Source organism: Chinchilla lanigera, unplaced genomic scaffold, assembly GCF_000276665.1.
Source record: "Chinchilla lanigera isolate Chin_1 unplaced genomic scaffold, ChiLan1.0 scaffold00015, whole genome shotgun sequence".
Lineage (NCBI taxonomy): Eukaryota > Metazoa > Chordata > Mammalia > Rodentia > Chinchillidae > Chinchilla > Chinchilla lanigera.
In genome coordinates, this window is record NW_004955416.1 from 31,660,003 (window position 1) to 31,674,398 (window position 14,396).

The 14,396-nt window shown below is 39.3% G+C and overlaps 2 protein-coding genes across 2 annotated transcripts in view; both read left to right on the plus strand.

Moving 5' to 3' along the window:
• The window catches only part of Snurf (SNRPN upstream reading frame), a 13,140-nt gene extending 4,339 nt beyond the window's left edge, over positions 1-8,801 (plus strand). Inside the window, exons 2-5 of the mRNA XM_005381679.2 lie at positions 1,576-1,671; positions 2,760-2,884; positions 5,440-5,464; positions 8,734-8,801. Coding sequence (XP_005381736.1) covers positions 1,576-1,671; positions 2,760-2,865 — 202 coding nt within the window. The 3' untranslated portion in view covers positions 2,866-2,884; positions 5,440-5,464; positions 8,734-8,801. The remainder of the gene's footprint in view (positions 1-1,575; positions 1,672-2,759; positions 2,885-5,439; positions 5,465-8,733) is intronic.
• Positions 8,787-14,142, plus strand: Snrpn (small nuclear ribonucleoprotein polypeptide N). Its single transcript, XM_013512673.1, has 7 exons — positions 8,787-8,876; positions 9,740-9,891; positions 11,376-11,487; positions 12,250-12,402; positions 13,267-13,405; positions 13,740-13,865; positions 13,968-14,142. The coding sequence occupies exons 1-7, from the start codon at positions 8,874-8,876 to the stop codon at positions 14,003-14,005; spliced, it is 723 nt and encodes a 240-aa protein (XP_013368127.1). The 5' UTR covers positions 8,787-8,873; the 3' UTR covers positions 14,006-14,142.
• The last annotated feature ends 254 nt before the right edge of the window (positions 14,143-14,396 follow it).

Below are 14,396 nucleotides of genomic sequence, written 5' to 3' on the forward strand. Positions count from 1 at the left end.
AAGAACAAACGTGTCTTTTTCTTTTCCTTTTTATCTGTTTTTGTCTTCATCTAATGTAGGCCGTATATCTGGCTTTTCTAAGTTGTGTTGGAAAATGTAATTTTAGAAAGCTGAAAAAATTTGTTCTCTAATTTTCATTTTCTGGTAGTGTTTTTTTTTTTTTTTAAGTCTTTTTGAGACAGGGTCTTGCTATGCAGTTCAGGCTGGCCTTGAGCTCACTTTGTAGCCCAGGCCGGTCTCAAACTCGCAACAACCCTCCTGCCTCAGCCTCCCGAGTGCTGGGGTTACAGGCGTGCGCCACCACGCCCGACTTCACATCTGAATGATTGGTTTCTGAATGCTAGCTGGAGATGTATCTGCAAAGCCCGAGTTCTACCTTCAGTACCACAAAAAATACAAAAATAAATTTTTGAAAAAGTTAATATTTTTGAAAAAGTTAATATTTTATTTGAATATATATTTGAGTTAAAAGTTCAGGTGCATGTGTTCATTAGAATATTTAAAGTTTTTTAAAGCAATAAAACCACTGGAGCTTTTTCAGCTATTTTCAATTTTAAAAGTTTACCTCTATTTTTATAAGCAATGTTCAGAGAAGTAGCTTTTGGGAAGTTTTTAGTTCTCCCTTTAAGATTATTAGTTGTATGACTTTATGTTAAAGGCCCTTTGTGTGACCTTTCTGGTTGGTTATTTCCGAATTGTGTGACCAAGGACTACCAATAGATGGTTGATTCTGGAAAAATGAGAATAAATAGCTTAACTTTAAAAGTGTAGAAATGGTTCCTACAGTTCCCGACATGGCTGTGTCACGTGAGCATTTTGATTCTCAGTTCCCCAAAGCAGCCATTTTGTGGGATGTTCTGTAGCTCTCAACATGGAGGTGCCTCCCCTGCCTGCATGGCTGAAGTTCTGTGCTTAATCAGTTTTTTTTTCCTCTCTTTTTTTTTGTAAATCTGATAAAAGCAATGTTTGAACAAGACTTCTATTAAGTATTTTGCTATTTAATCTTTTTATTCCACTGTAAAAATTATTATCTATATATTTTTTGCAGTACCGGGGATTGAACTGAGGAATTTGTGCTCGCCAGACAGGCGCTTATGCCACTGAGCTGTATCCCCAGCCCCTAAAAATTACTAAATTATCATCTACACATATTTTCCCAGGCTAGTTTTGAAAACAGCTTACTGGACCGATCGTAATTGTTTGAAGGATAAAGATAATCTAATGCATGTTTTAATTTTTCTTTGTTTGGATTGTAGATTTAAAGGCCCATTATATATATATATATTTTTTTGGTTTTTCTCCGGTACCGGGAACCGAACTCACAACCTTGCGCTTGTCAGGCAGGCGCTTTTGCCGCTGAGCTAAATCCCCAGCCACAGGCCCATTATGTTTTAATACAGTTCTAAATGTAACATGTAAGTAGTTTCATAAACTGGTAAATGTCTACAAAAAAATGTCTATTAGAAAAAAAATTTTTTTTTGGTACTGGGCATTGAACTCATGACCTCGAGCTTGCCAGGCAGGTGCTGTGTGGCTGACATATATCCTTGGTCGAAAAAATCTTTTTTAATTCAGGGATCGCTTACATCTGAGAAGAACTACAGAGCAGCACGTGCCAGAGGTGGAAGTCCAAGTGAAACGTAGACGAACGGCTTCCTTGAGCAACCAAGAGTGAGTATGATCTGGTTCCAGAAACATCTCACTTGGAATCCAAAGTATTGTGTGATGAAGAGATTAAATGCCCTTAATAGGAGGAACACATGCATGTAATACGGAAGATTTATTTACTTTTTGAGACAGGGTCTTGCTATGCAGTTCAGGCTGGCCTTGAGCTTACTTTGTAGCCCAGGCTGGTGTCAAACTCACAGTGATCCTCCTGCCTCAGCCTCCTGAGTGCTGGGATTATAGTTATGTGCCACCATGGCTGGCTTTTTTTACTTTTTTGTTTTTTTGAGTCAGTCTCCCTATGTAGTTCAGTCTGGCCTTGAACTCTCTTAGCCCAGGGCAGGCCTTGAACTCGTGGCCATCCTCTTGTCTTAGCCTCCAAAGTGCTCGGATTACAGGCATGTGCAACCATGCCTGGCCATGGCTTGCTTATTGATGCTTCAGGATATGTTGAGCCTTTCTGTAACATTCCCTGCTTACTGATGAATGGTTTATGTAGTTTAAAAGGCAGCAATTCTGTTAATGAAGTAGCATTACACCCCAAGATTTATATATTTGAGAACTTTTAATCATCCTGGTTGTTTCTGATAGTGACTTTTAGGATAAATATAGATGACTCTCTTGATGTCTTCCAAAAAAAGATCATTTAGGAAATCTCACCCTACCACATTGTAGGCAGGATTGTTTCCGTATAGGGTAACTGGAATATAAATGGTTGAGTATGGTGCTAAGGGTGTTTCTATAGGGGTAATTGCTCTTGGGTTTTTAGTTATTTGAAAATAGCACCAGGCCTGGTATGGTGGTACATGCCTGTAATCCCAGTACTCTGAGAGCCTGAAGCAGGAGGATTGGATCATAAGTTTGAGCCCTGCTCAGGCAACTGAGAACTCAACAAGACTCTTGTCTTAAAATAAAAATTTATAAAGGGATAGGGATATAGCTCAGTTAAAGGCCCTGGGCTCAACCCTTAGGATATCTGCGACTGGGCAAGTATCCACGAGTCACATGCATGTTTCTCTGTGCAGAGACCTACAGTTCTGTGTACGCACATGTTTTCTCACCATTTACCAATGCTGTCTGTGCTTTTGTCATAGGTGTCAGCTGTACCCAAGGCGTTCTCAGCAGCAACAAGTTCCTGTGGTGGATTTCCAGGCAGAGCTGAGACAGGCGTTCTTAGCTGAGACACCGCGAGGTGGTTAAAGAGTGTTGGAACATTAAGGTAGCTCATTTCAGCAAATACGTTAGACCCCTTACCAGAATAATCAGAAATAAATAGAATAGACCTTCGAGGTTTACTTTTTCTTTGTTTGGTTTTTGGAGCTCTCTATGTAGTCCAGGCTGGCTTGGATTTACTGTTTAGCTTAGGTTGGCCTCAAACTTCTGCTCTTTTTCATGCCTCAGCCCTCCTGAGTGATGGAATCATAGACCTGTAGCAATACACTTGGTACAGTGTGCTTAGTGATTAGAATTAAAATATATTTTTCCTTAAAAATTTCATACACATTAGCACAGTGAAACCAAACCAACCAAACCAAAAGAGAGCCACCGAGGGCCAGGGGTGCAGCTCAGTGGCACAATGCCTGCCTGGCAAGCATGATGCCCCAAGTTTAAGTCCCAGTACTCCCCCACCTCTAAAAAGTGCTCTGAGCTTGGGTGCATAACCCTGTAGTCCCAGCACTCTGAGAGAATGAGGCAGGAGGATCATAAGTTCAGGTTCGCCTGTCCAACATTGTGAGAACTTGGAAAGGTCTGGGCTTGTAGGTCAGTGTTAAGGGCCTGGAGGTCCCTGGTAATGGGGAAAAAAAAATATTAAAAGCTTCATGCAATGAACACATCCAACAAAATACAAACCAATGGACATATGATCTGAGTGGCCCTGCTGTGGTGTTTGTATTGCATGTGGTGAAGGGGATTTTATTCATTTTATTTTGTAATGGTTTGTAGCTTTATGTGAGAATTACTTCATTAAAGAATTATTGAATATTTTCATAAATGTTTATAGTTACTTTTTGTGGGAGACTTCATTTTTCTGGCCCTTTGCAAGATATTTTTTTTTTTTTTGTCTTTTTGAGACAGAGTCTCACTGTGCAGTTCAGGATCGCCTTGAGCTCACTTTGTAGCCCAGGCTGGCCTCGAACTTGCAGTGATCCTCCTGCCTCAGCCTCCTAAGGGCTGGGATTACAGGTGTACGCCACCACGCCCGGCTGCAAGGTATTGTTAGTTTTCATTACCTTCAAAAAACAATGTGCCAGTGAACTATAAATTTTCATCAACATTAGTTATTTTAGTTACAATTCAGTAGGCATAACGGATACTGTGCATATATGTAACTTCTATTAGCTAGGCATATTAGAGAATGTAAATATTTCCTAGACTTATTTAACTGATTATTTCCTGTTTTGTTTTTTTTCTACTTTTCTGTTTTCACCAGTATATTTATTTTTAATTAGCAGATAATAAAGATAGTATTCAAATTTTTCCATGCACTATAGATGTAGTTAGTTTGTATTTTATGTTGGTAACTCAATTTTGTTTATACTTTATGTTTGTTGATTAATTTTGAGATAGGATCTCACTATGTACAAGGCTGGCCTTGTACTCATGGTGTGATTCTCCTGCTTCAGCCACTAGAGTGCTGGGATGCCCACCATGCCCAGCTTGGTTATTTATATTTTTGAAAGAAACAGTTACTCAGAAATTGATTTTGTTTGTATAACTTTTCCTTTATGGCTTTTTTTTTCTATTTGATGACGAGAATGACCTTATTTCTGGCAGTATAGATAAATTTATAAATAAATTTTATCAAAGAGAAAGGAGGCAAAAAAAAAAGAGAAAGGAGGCTCATGGATAACCTGTTTTTGTTTTTGAAATATTACCTCTCAACCTCACTTCATTGAGACTGGATATGGCGGTACATACCAGTGCTCTCAGCACTGGGGAGGCTGAGTGAGGCAGGAGAATCGCTGGTGAGCTCGAGGCCAGCCTGGGCTACAAAGTGAGCTCAAGGCCAGGGTGAACTGCCTGGCGAGACCCTGTCTCAAAAAGACAAAACAAGAGACTTCATGGTGGGGCCAGAGGTTTAGCTCAGTGGCACAGTGCCTGCCTTGCAAGAGTGAGGCCCTGAGTGTGATTCCCAGAAGCGCCATCCCAAGAAAAGACTATATAGCGACTGTTTTGAGTTTCGATCTTAGGAGACAGCCTTTCTAGGAAATTCTCTCTTGAATAATTTATGCCAGTCATTTTATTAGTTGCTAAAAAGAACATGGTTGTGAACACATAGTAAAATTTGATTACTGGCTCACAGCTGCTTCCCAGCATAAAGATATTTTTCAGTGAGTAGCTGTGTACATTTGATCTTTTTACCCAGGGATGTTTTGGCTCTTCAGTACACAAATTGTCATACAGTTTAACATAACATTTAAATCATACATTATTATTTGCAAGTAGTACCATCTTAATTTTTCAAATACTAGATCTGTTTTATTTTACTGTGAATCTCTAACTGTACCTAAATAACATGGCCATTAGTGTTTCCTTAGCATAGGGGTTGGTATAAAGTAACTCAGCTACTTGTAGATGAGATAAATAAAATTTTTGAAAATAACATTTGTAAATAACATTTATTGGAGTATTAGCCATGGTGGGAGTGTGTTTATATATACCACGACTACATTGGTACTGTAGTGTCAGTTTTTAGTATTGTGACAAGAACAACCTTAAATGTTTAACATCTTGCCTTCTTCAAAGCATAATTTATTCACTTTTGTTTTACAGGAGCTGTTGCAAAGAAAAAACCAAGGTAGGGCTGGGCATGGTGCCTCATGCCTGTAATACCAGCTACTCAAGGGGCTGAGACAGTTCACATCTATAAAATACAAAATAAAAAAGACTGAGTCAAAAAAAAGAAAAAAGAGAAGATAGGGCCAGTGGAGGTACTCATGGCATTGCAGAAGTTAGTGCGGAAAAGACACCATAGAAAGGCTGCTGCTGTGTGATTCTTGAATTCAGGGTGGAAATGTGGATGTGTTCGTGGGGTTTACAAGGCAAAGTATAGAAACACAGTGAAGTACACCAGCTTGAGCATTCTTAATTCAAAACCCAACATATGCCAAGAATCTGGAACTATGTCTACTGTGTTGAGGCTAAAATTGCCTCAAGCTATGTGATAAGGTTTTTAAAAATGAAATTCATATTACATTTGGGTCTTTCCTTCGATCAGCGTATCTCATTTATTCATGTATGCCAAAATTCTAAATCCCAGAATATATGAAAAAAACTAGTCTGGTCCCAAGCATTTTGGATAAAGGTAATGCAACCTGTAATTCTGATATTTGGTATCTAAAAGTTCAGTAGGATAAGTTTTCGAAGGTAGGATGTAGAATGCTAATTTTGTCTTAGTTTTTCATTTTTTTAGTATGACTCTTAAGTATTAAGTTATATCACTTTTTAAGCATCACAGAAATTGTTTTGTTCTTTATTAAGTAAAATTTTACAGAAAAGTTTTTTTCTTTTAATTTTTTTTTGAGACAGGGTCTCACTATATAATTGAGGCTGGCCTTGAATTCATGATATATACTCCAAACTGGCCTTGAACTTATGATCCTCTTGCCTCAACCTCCCAAGTGGTGGGATTACAAGTGTCCACCACCACACTTGACTTCTTGTGGTTTGAATTGGTATTATTTTATGGATGAATAATGTAGTTGTATTTTCTTGTTGGTAATTTTACTTGGCACATTTTCCTGTGGTGGGTTGTTGTATGGCAACCTAAAATTTCAAATTTTTGCACATTTTTCTTGTTTGTGAGACAGGGTCTCATTAATGTAGCCTGTGTTCTTTAACTCATGATGCTCTTTCCTCAGCCTTCTGAGTGCTAGGATTACAGGTGTGTGCCACCATGCCTGAATATCAAATTTTAAGGGACTTTAATGAGCATTACGAAGTACTAGTATTCCATGGTCTTTCATTTCTTTCATGTGCTTTAGGCAAGAATGATCATATTTTATTTTGACTTAAAGTATCTTTTCATTTGAGTGCATCTTAATTATTTGTAATTTCATACTTTAGAAAAATTTGAAAACATTTGCTTTTGTGTGGGATGGCAGATTGTTTATTTGCTTATGTCTTTAGTCTGAGAAGATACACCATGACCGCCCATCCATCTGTGTGATGCTGCTGCTCTTCCTGTCCTCTTCCTCCTGCAACATTTCCTCCTCCGTTATCATAAAGACAAATTTGATCATGCTACAAAGTGGTTTATTTCCTCCCTGTTAGGGTTCAAAATGGTGGTGTGCCAGACACAGGGATGAGATGTAACTGCTCCTAAATTTCAAATTTCCTTAGAGGAATCCCTTTTTACTACTCTAGGAGGTGAACCCATGTTCTGATTTCTGAGCGAAATAATGCATTTTCTATCCCTATAAATTGTGTTGTGTATGTTTTATTTTCTCTTTGCTGGGACAAAATACGTGACACTAAAAATTTAAAAGGAATGGTTTATTTTGGCCCATAGTTTGTAGTTGTCTAAGCCCATAGTGGGCTGACTGCAAGACAGGGTGGCATGGCAGTCCGGCATTGCAGACGAAAGAATTAATGACATGGCAGGCAGAAAGCAGCAGCCATCAAGGGAAGTGGAGGGATATATAGATATAGATATATAGATATAGATATTTATATATACCTATATCTATATCTATGTATCTTTATCTACATATCTGTATATCTCCAGGCCACGCCTGCAGTGACCCACCTCTTCCCCTCAGACTTCATCTTGCAACATCACCCAGGTATAAACTCACCAGTGAACTAACCCTGTATCACACTCCCATGATGCAGTCATCTCCAAAAGCTCCCATCTGTGAGCATGTGGCTTTGCGGCACATCTGATACAAATCATAACATTTTTTAGACTCAGTATCGGTGTAGTATACATGCCTACAGTCCCAGATACTTGGGAGACCGAGTCGGAAATTTCAGGTCTAAGTGGATTACACAGCAAGACCCTGTCTGAAAAAAATTCGGATCATAAGGGAACATTTTCTACATTGTACACCTTTACTTGAACTATTTCATACCTTTATGTTTGATCAAATGATAATGCATTTTTACCTACTTTTTTTTTTTACTTTGTTCTGATGTTTCTGTAGTTTTTAAGTATCATTTGAGTTACTTGATTTTCACATGCTGAAATACTATGCATTATTCAAAATTTGCCTAACCAAAGAGCTGGCAGTATAGTTCTTTCATGAAGTGCTTTTTCTAGCATACAACAGTCCCTCGGTTCAATCTACCAGCGGGGGGAAAAAAATTTCCCAACCATTATACTTGATGTTTGTTATCTGTTAAACAGTGGACAGCAAGCACACTGGAAATTTTTATACTGGTAACACTACAGGTATGTTGTCTTTTAAAAAAAAATGGTAACATTTTTGGTAGGAGTGAAGATGTACTACTGCAGTCCCAGCACTAAGCAGGCTAAGACTGGAACATCTCTGAGTTTAAGGCCGGCCTGGACTACATAGTGAGTTTAAGGCCTGCCTGCATAGCATAGCGAGACCCTTTCTCAGAAAAATGCTACTTTAATTCTTAAATCCAAATTTTGATGTAAAAGTAATACAGTTTATGTTTCACTTTACAATGAGTGGTGGTCAGCAGCTAAAAACCCTGTATAATACTGGCTAATTTGTCTCATGCTTATTTATAATATAGTTCATTCTTGCAGAGGAAAATTACCTAACATTTTAAGATGCTTTAGGAGAAATAACAACATGCAGTTGTAAACATTTATGTGGCTCAGCCAGTGAGTGAAAAGTATCAACATTACTTGAGGATTTCTTTATACCTGAGTATTAATTGAAATATTGATGTTAAATTTTGGGCTTGGAAATCAAAACATTTCATTATTCTAAGTGTGTAAAATGAAGATTAAGATAAGGAAATTACAGAATTTGTTAGTCCCTTGTGTGGATATGGGAATGTAATCTTTTAAAAATTTTATAGTATTTTTTTAAATTACACTTTTAAAGACATGGTGCCTGCTGTGCAACTATAACAAACTTTCCTCTGCAGACTCCACCTGCTGTTTGTGAAACTTCTGAACACCTTGCGTTGCCTCTAGGAGAAACCGCATCATACCTTTATAGCTGTCCCCTACGTATTAAACTTCCTGAAATTTTATCTTTGACACTGGATTTGGTGATATAGCAATCATGGTAAGATGTGCTTTAAAATAGAGGTGGGAAGCTGCTTTTGTAATTTTTTTTTTTTGGTGCCGAGAATCGAACTCATGACTTCATGCTTGCCAGGCAGGAGCTGTGCTGCTGAGCTAAATCCCTGGCCCATGAATATAGTTTCACGTGGAAAATAGATGAGGATTGAGTTAATTAATGTAGAAGAATGCAGTCTGAATAGATGGAGATTGTGCTAACTATAGTACTATAATTCTGATAGTACATACTCAAAGGCAAAAATAAACTTCCAAGGGATGGAAAATTAGATACTGGATGAGAGATAGCGTACTTTATAATGGTTTATGGTAATCGAAAGGATCACTTTAAATTAGTAGAGGAGCAGCATGTCTTCATATTAAAGTCTCATTGTGTGATCAGGATGTTAAATGGTGCCTAAGGGGAGCAAAAATGAAATGGAAGAAAAGGTTCAGAAATGGCATACTGGTATGGTGGGTTCAGGAGACTAGAGAGCTTCCGTTGGGTTGGGACCTGCAGTTTGGATTTGGGGTAGGAATTTGTCCCAGGCTGTGCATGGGGCATACCCCTAGCAGACCTGTACTTAAGAAGACAAGGACTAACATTTGTAAAAGGGAGCATGGCTGATGGTTCTCTCTGTGGGAAAAAGTTAAACGGTTATGAAAAATTGCCTAATGATTCTGAGGAGTAGAGAGCATCTTGGGCCAAAGCTTGTTTCAATCTATTTAGTCGGTATGGAGGAATGGTAGAGAAAAGGATTCAAGGGGAAGCTGTTGAGGAAATCAAGTTGGTGTTGCTCTGGGAAAGGGAGGGTTACAGAGTTAGGCTCAGGTGTGGTGATTGCTGCTTCTTTCATGTTTTTCATCCAGACGGTGGGCAAGAGCAGCAAGATGCTGCAGCACATTGACTATCGAATGCGATGCATCCTGCAGGACGGCCGCATCTTCATTGGCACCTTCAAGGCCTTTGACAAGCATATGAATTTGATCCTCTGTGACTGTGATGAGTTCAGGAAGATCAAGTAAGGCAGCTTTGGGTGATGAGTGTAGAAGTCACAGGCAGTGGCAAGCCAAGACCAGAGCTGACATTATAAAGGATGATGGAACTTGGTGGGAAAATATGGTCTGACCAGTCTTTGTCAAACTTTGGCCTCATGTCAGTAGGGTCAGAACCTTAAAGTCATTGCATTTATTTTTAAATTAATGTATTTGTTTCTTTTTTTTTTTTAATTCTCTTTTTGAGATAGGGTTGTATGTGTTTTAGACTGGCATTGCACTCACTGTATAGGTCAGGCTAGATTTGAGTTCATGGAAGTCTTTCTGCCCCGGCCTCCTAAGTGCTGGGATTACAGGTGTGTGCCACCACAACTGAGTATTTGTTTCTTTTTTATTTTTCCAGTACCTCTGCATCCACTTTAATATTTCTTCTTATTTTATTATTACTATTTTGTTTTATTTTTTTGAGACAGGGTCACATTATACAGTTCAGGGTGGCCTTGAGCTCATTTTGTAGCCCGTGCTGGTCCCAAACTTGGAAAAATCCTCCTTCCTCAGCCTCCTGACTGCTGGGATTACAGGCATGTGCCACCATGCCCGGCTAATACTTCTTTTGTTTATTTTGCCACAAGGTCTTCTTCCAAATTGACCCTGGCTGAGATAGAACTTGAGGTCATCTTGCCCCAGTCTGCTCAGAACCCTCTAACTAGATTTACAGGGGAGCACCATCTTGCTCAGAAGTCATTTAATTTTGCAAAAACAATTATAGACTACTGAGAAATAAAAGTATATAGTATGATCAAAATAACTTTTAAGCCTTAATTGGTGTGTTTTGTTGATGGTCTTTGAATCTTTGTTTGTTTTTGTTTTTTGTTTTTCTTCTGGTACCAGGAATCGAACCCACGATCTTGCGCTTGCCAGGCAGGCGCTGTGCCACTGAGCTAAATCCCCAGCCCCTGATCTTTGAATCTTGATTAAGAAATAATAATTCTTCACGGTTGAAGAGTCAAGATATATTCATTGTTCTGTTTACATTTCTCAATTACACCATCAAGATTTATTATATGATTTTAACAAATACGCTTTTCCTTTTTTTTGGTCTATTCAGTTCAGGCTGGCCTTGAGTTTACTCAAACTTGCAGCGATCCTCCTACCTCAGCCTCCCAAGTGCTGGGATCACAGGCATGTGCCTCCTTGCCCAGCCTTTTCATTTGAACATGTAAATTGATGCTTTAATTTTGCGTGTCTTAAAAAGGTTCAGTCTTGGCATTTGCATTTATATTGCAAAAGAATTTTGTGTAATATTTGTGTGATACCAACATGCATTCTTGAAAGGACTAACATTAAATAGCTGTACTATTTATGCTTATATTAGAGGTTTTGAGGGATGGAGCAAGTCTCAAATCCATACGAGAATCTTGCTATCAGTTTTTATCTAAATTGATAATTCTGTAATATAATCTTGCTATTATTGAAATTTACATCACTAAAATTTACTTTTCATTTATAGGCCAAAGAATGCTAAACAGCCAGAGCGTGAGGAGAAGCGGGTTTTGGGTCTGGTCTTGCTCCGTGGGGAGAACTTGGTGTCCATGACTGTGGAAGGGCCACCCCCTAAAGATGTAAGCAAGATGCAGGGAAAGATGGACATTTTTGTTTTTCTTTGTGATTTTGTCTTTAGTTTTTTTGTTGTTTGTTTGCCTTTTTGAGACAGGGTTTCACTGTGCAGCTCAGGCTGGCCTTGAGCTCACTTTGTAGCCTAGGCAGGCCTCGAACTCACAGTGATCCTTCTGCCTCAGCCTCCTGAGTGATGGGATTACAGGCGTGGGCCACCACACTCGGCCTTTAGTTTTTAATTGACACATAAACATGGCATCTGAAATCCGAAATGAAGACACAACAGAAGCACAGTAGTATAATTTTGTTGAGGAAAATGTGCCCAGCACTTGGTGTCAGATCCTGCTTATCTGTATTTGTAAGATTGAAGGGTATTTTTTTTTTTAATTTTTTATTTTTTGGTTTTTCTCCGGCACCGGGAACCGAACTCACAACCTTGCGCATGCCAGGCAGGCGCTTTTGCCGCTGAGCTAAATCCCCAGCCCCCGATTGAAGGGTATTTTGATGGGTTAATTTTATGTATTACCTACATTGTGTATGACCTAGGTTATAATTGAAGTTACTGATAGTGAATATTTGTCCTCTCATTTTGAGAAGTATGTACATGTTAGTAATCTGGAGGGTACCTCATGGTATTATTTTTCATTTGAATATATTGCTAGCATGGGTGGGTGCTATGGGGAGATAGTGGGTACAGCTGATTAAATAAGACTCCGGAGAACTTGGGAAACACATTTGGTTTTAAGCTATAAACTTCTCTGTTTCAGACTGGCATTGCTCGGGTACCACTTGCTGGAGCTGCAGGAGGTCCTGGGGTTGGGAGGGCAGCTGGCAGAGGTGTACCAGCTGGTGTACCAATTCCGCAGGCTCCTGCTGGATTAGCAGGCCCTGTCCGAGGAGTAGGGGGTCCATCGCAACAGGTGAGGAACCAGGGGAGGAAATTTTATGGCAGTGCTGGAGAGTCAACCCACAGTCATCTTACTGAAACACACCTCTAGCCCTTTTTATTTGGAGACAGGATCTTGCTCAGTCTTGCTCATTACTAAGTTGCTGAGGCTGGACTTGAACTTGTGATCCTGCAATCGCAGCCTCCTAGAATTCTGAGGTTATAGGTATGTTCCATCACACTAAGATCAGGGGAGGATTTTTGATAAAGGGGAAAATGTGACAAGAGCTCGTGACTTAAGTATTTAAGCAGATGATAGTCTGGAAGGAACTGTTAGCCAAATACTCAGTAGGCAAGAAATACAGCAATTTGATAAAGTGATCATTGAATAATTAAAGCTACCTTGAGAAGGGAAATCACCATTATTACTTTGCAGACTAGAGAATACGGATGGGCATGGCAGATATGAGGAAAGGTAAAATATCTTAATGGATTTTAATATGCCAGGACATTTTTGTGGTCTTTTTTGAGACAGGATCTCGCTGTGTGTTTCAGGCAGGCCTTGAGCTCACTTACTCCGGGCTGGTCTCGAACTTGCAACGATCCTCCTGCCTCAGCCTCCTGAGTGCTGGGATTATAGGCATGTGCCACCATGCACGGCAGGACCTGTTTTAAAGTATGGAATGAAGGGCTTTGGGTGTAGATCACTGATAGTGTTTTTAGCTGGCATAGTTACCTGGGTTTGTTTTCCAATACTGCAAAAATAAAACATGAATGAGGTAAGTGCAACACTGCAGTAGTTCCTTAGTATTTAGTAGGACAACCACCATTTATTTTATGTGCAAGTTTCAAGGTGTCACTTACCTTTTTTTACTGCCTATTCTTCATGTCTTCTCAGGTAATGACTCCACAGGGAAGAGGTACTGTGGCAGCTGCTGCTGTGGCTGCAACTGCCAGCATTGCTGGAGCTCCCACCCAGTACCCACCGGGAAGGGGGACTCCACCCCCTCCTGTAGGCAGAGCAACGCCACCTCCAGGTAAGAGATTTGTAAGCAAGAAGTTTAGTTTGCATTTTTGAGACATAATATGTTGTGATCTTGAGGTAATGTTTCACAATACTGTGAATAATGTAATGAATAAAGTCTGTGAATACATGCCTAATTAGAATATGGGGACTATACCAGGTAATTTATGTAATGAAGGCTGTAGGCTCTTCCATATTGAGGATGTCACATAGAGGCATACATTTAAAGAGAAATTATTTGACCCTCTTATTGGTGATGGGTTATTTCTTCAAGTATTAATTTGGGCTGAATACTAAGAACTTTTCTACGCCAACCTATGAGGCCTTTTTTTTGGCCATTTTTTTAGGCATTATGGCTCCACCACCTGGTATGAGACCACCCATGGGTCCACCAATTGGGCTTCCTCCTGCTCGAGGGACACCAATAGGCATGCCCCCTCCTGGAATGAGACCCCCACCACCAGGAATTAGAGGTAAGTAAGGACTGCAGGAACTTTGGAAGCTTGGCCACATCCTTGAAGACTTATACCCCTTTTACCTAACTGTCTTCTGGATTTTGTTTCTCTCCTTTTTAGGTCCACCTCCCCCAGGAATGCGTCCACCAAGACCCTAAATAATGTTGGTCCATAAGTTACCTTTTTTCCCCCACAGTGCATCTTGTGAAATTGTGTAGATTGTTTATGAGCTTTTTGTCCCTCTTTCTGCATTAATAACAGCTAAAAATAAATGCATAGAGCAACTAAACTGTGAGGTACTGTTGTACATTTTTTTCCCTTTGCCTGTTTTTTTTTTTAATTGTTGAGGATAGAGTAAAAACTTTTTTTGAAATTAATGTGTTTATAGTGAATTCTAGCAAACATATCTAGAGGCCATTTTCTCATTTTTTGGATAGAATGTGCAGTGACTGATACTGGTTAGTAACTTTCCAGTGAAACAGTGATTGTCATTATATTTTCTGTTGAGTCCACCTTCTTGAATGTTGATTATTTGTATGTCATCTCTTG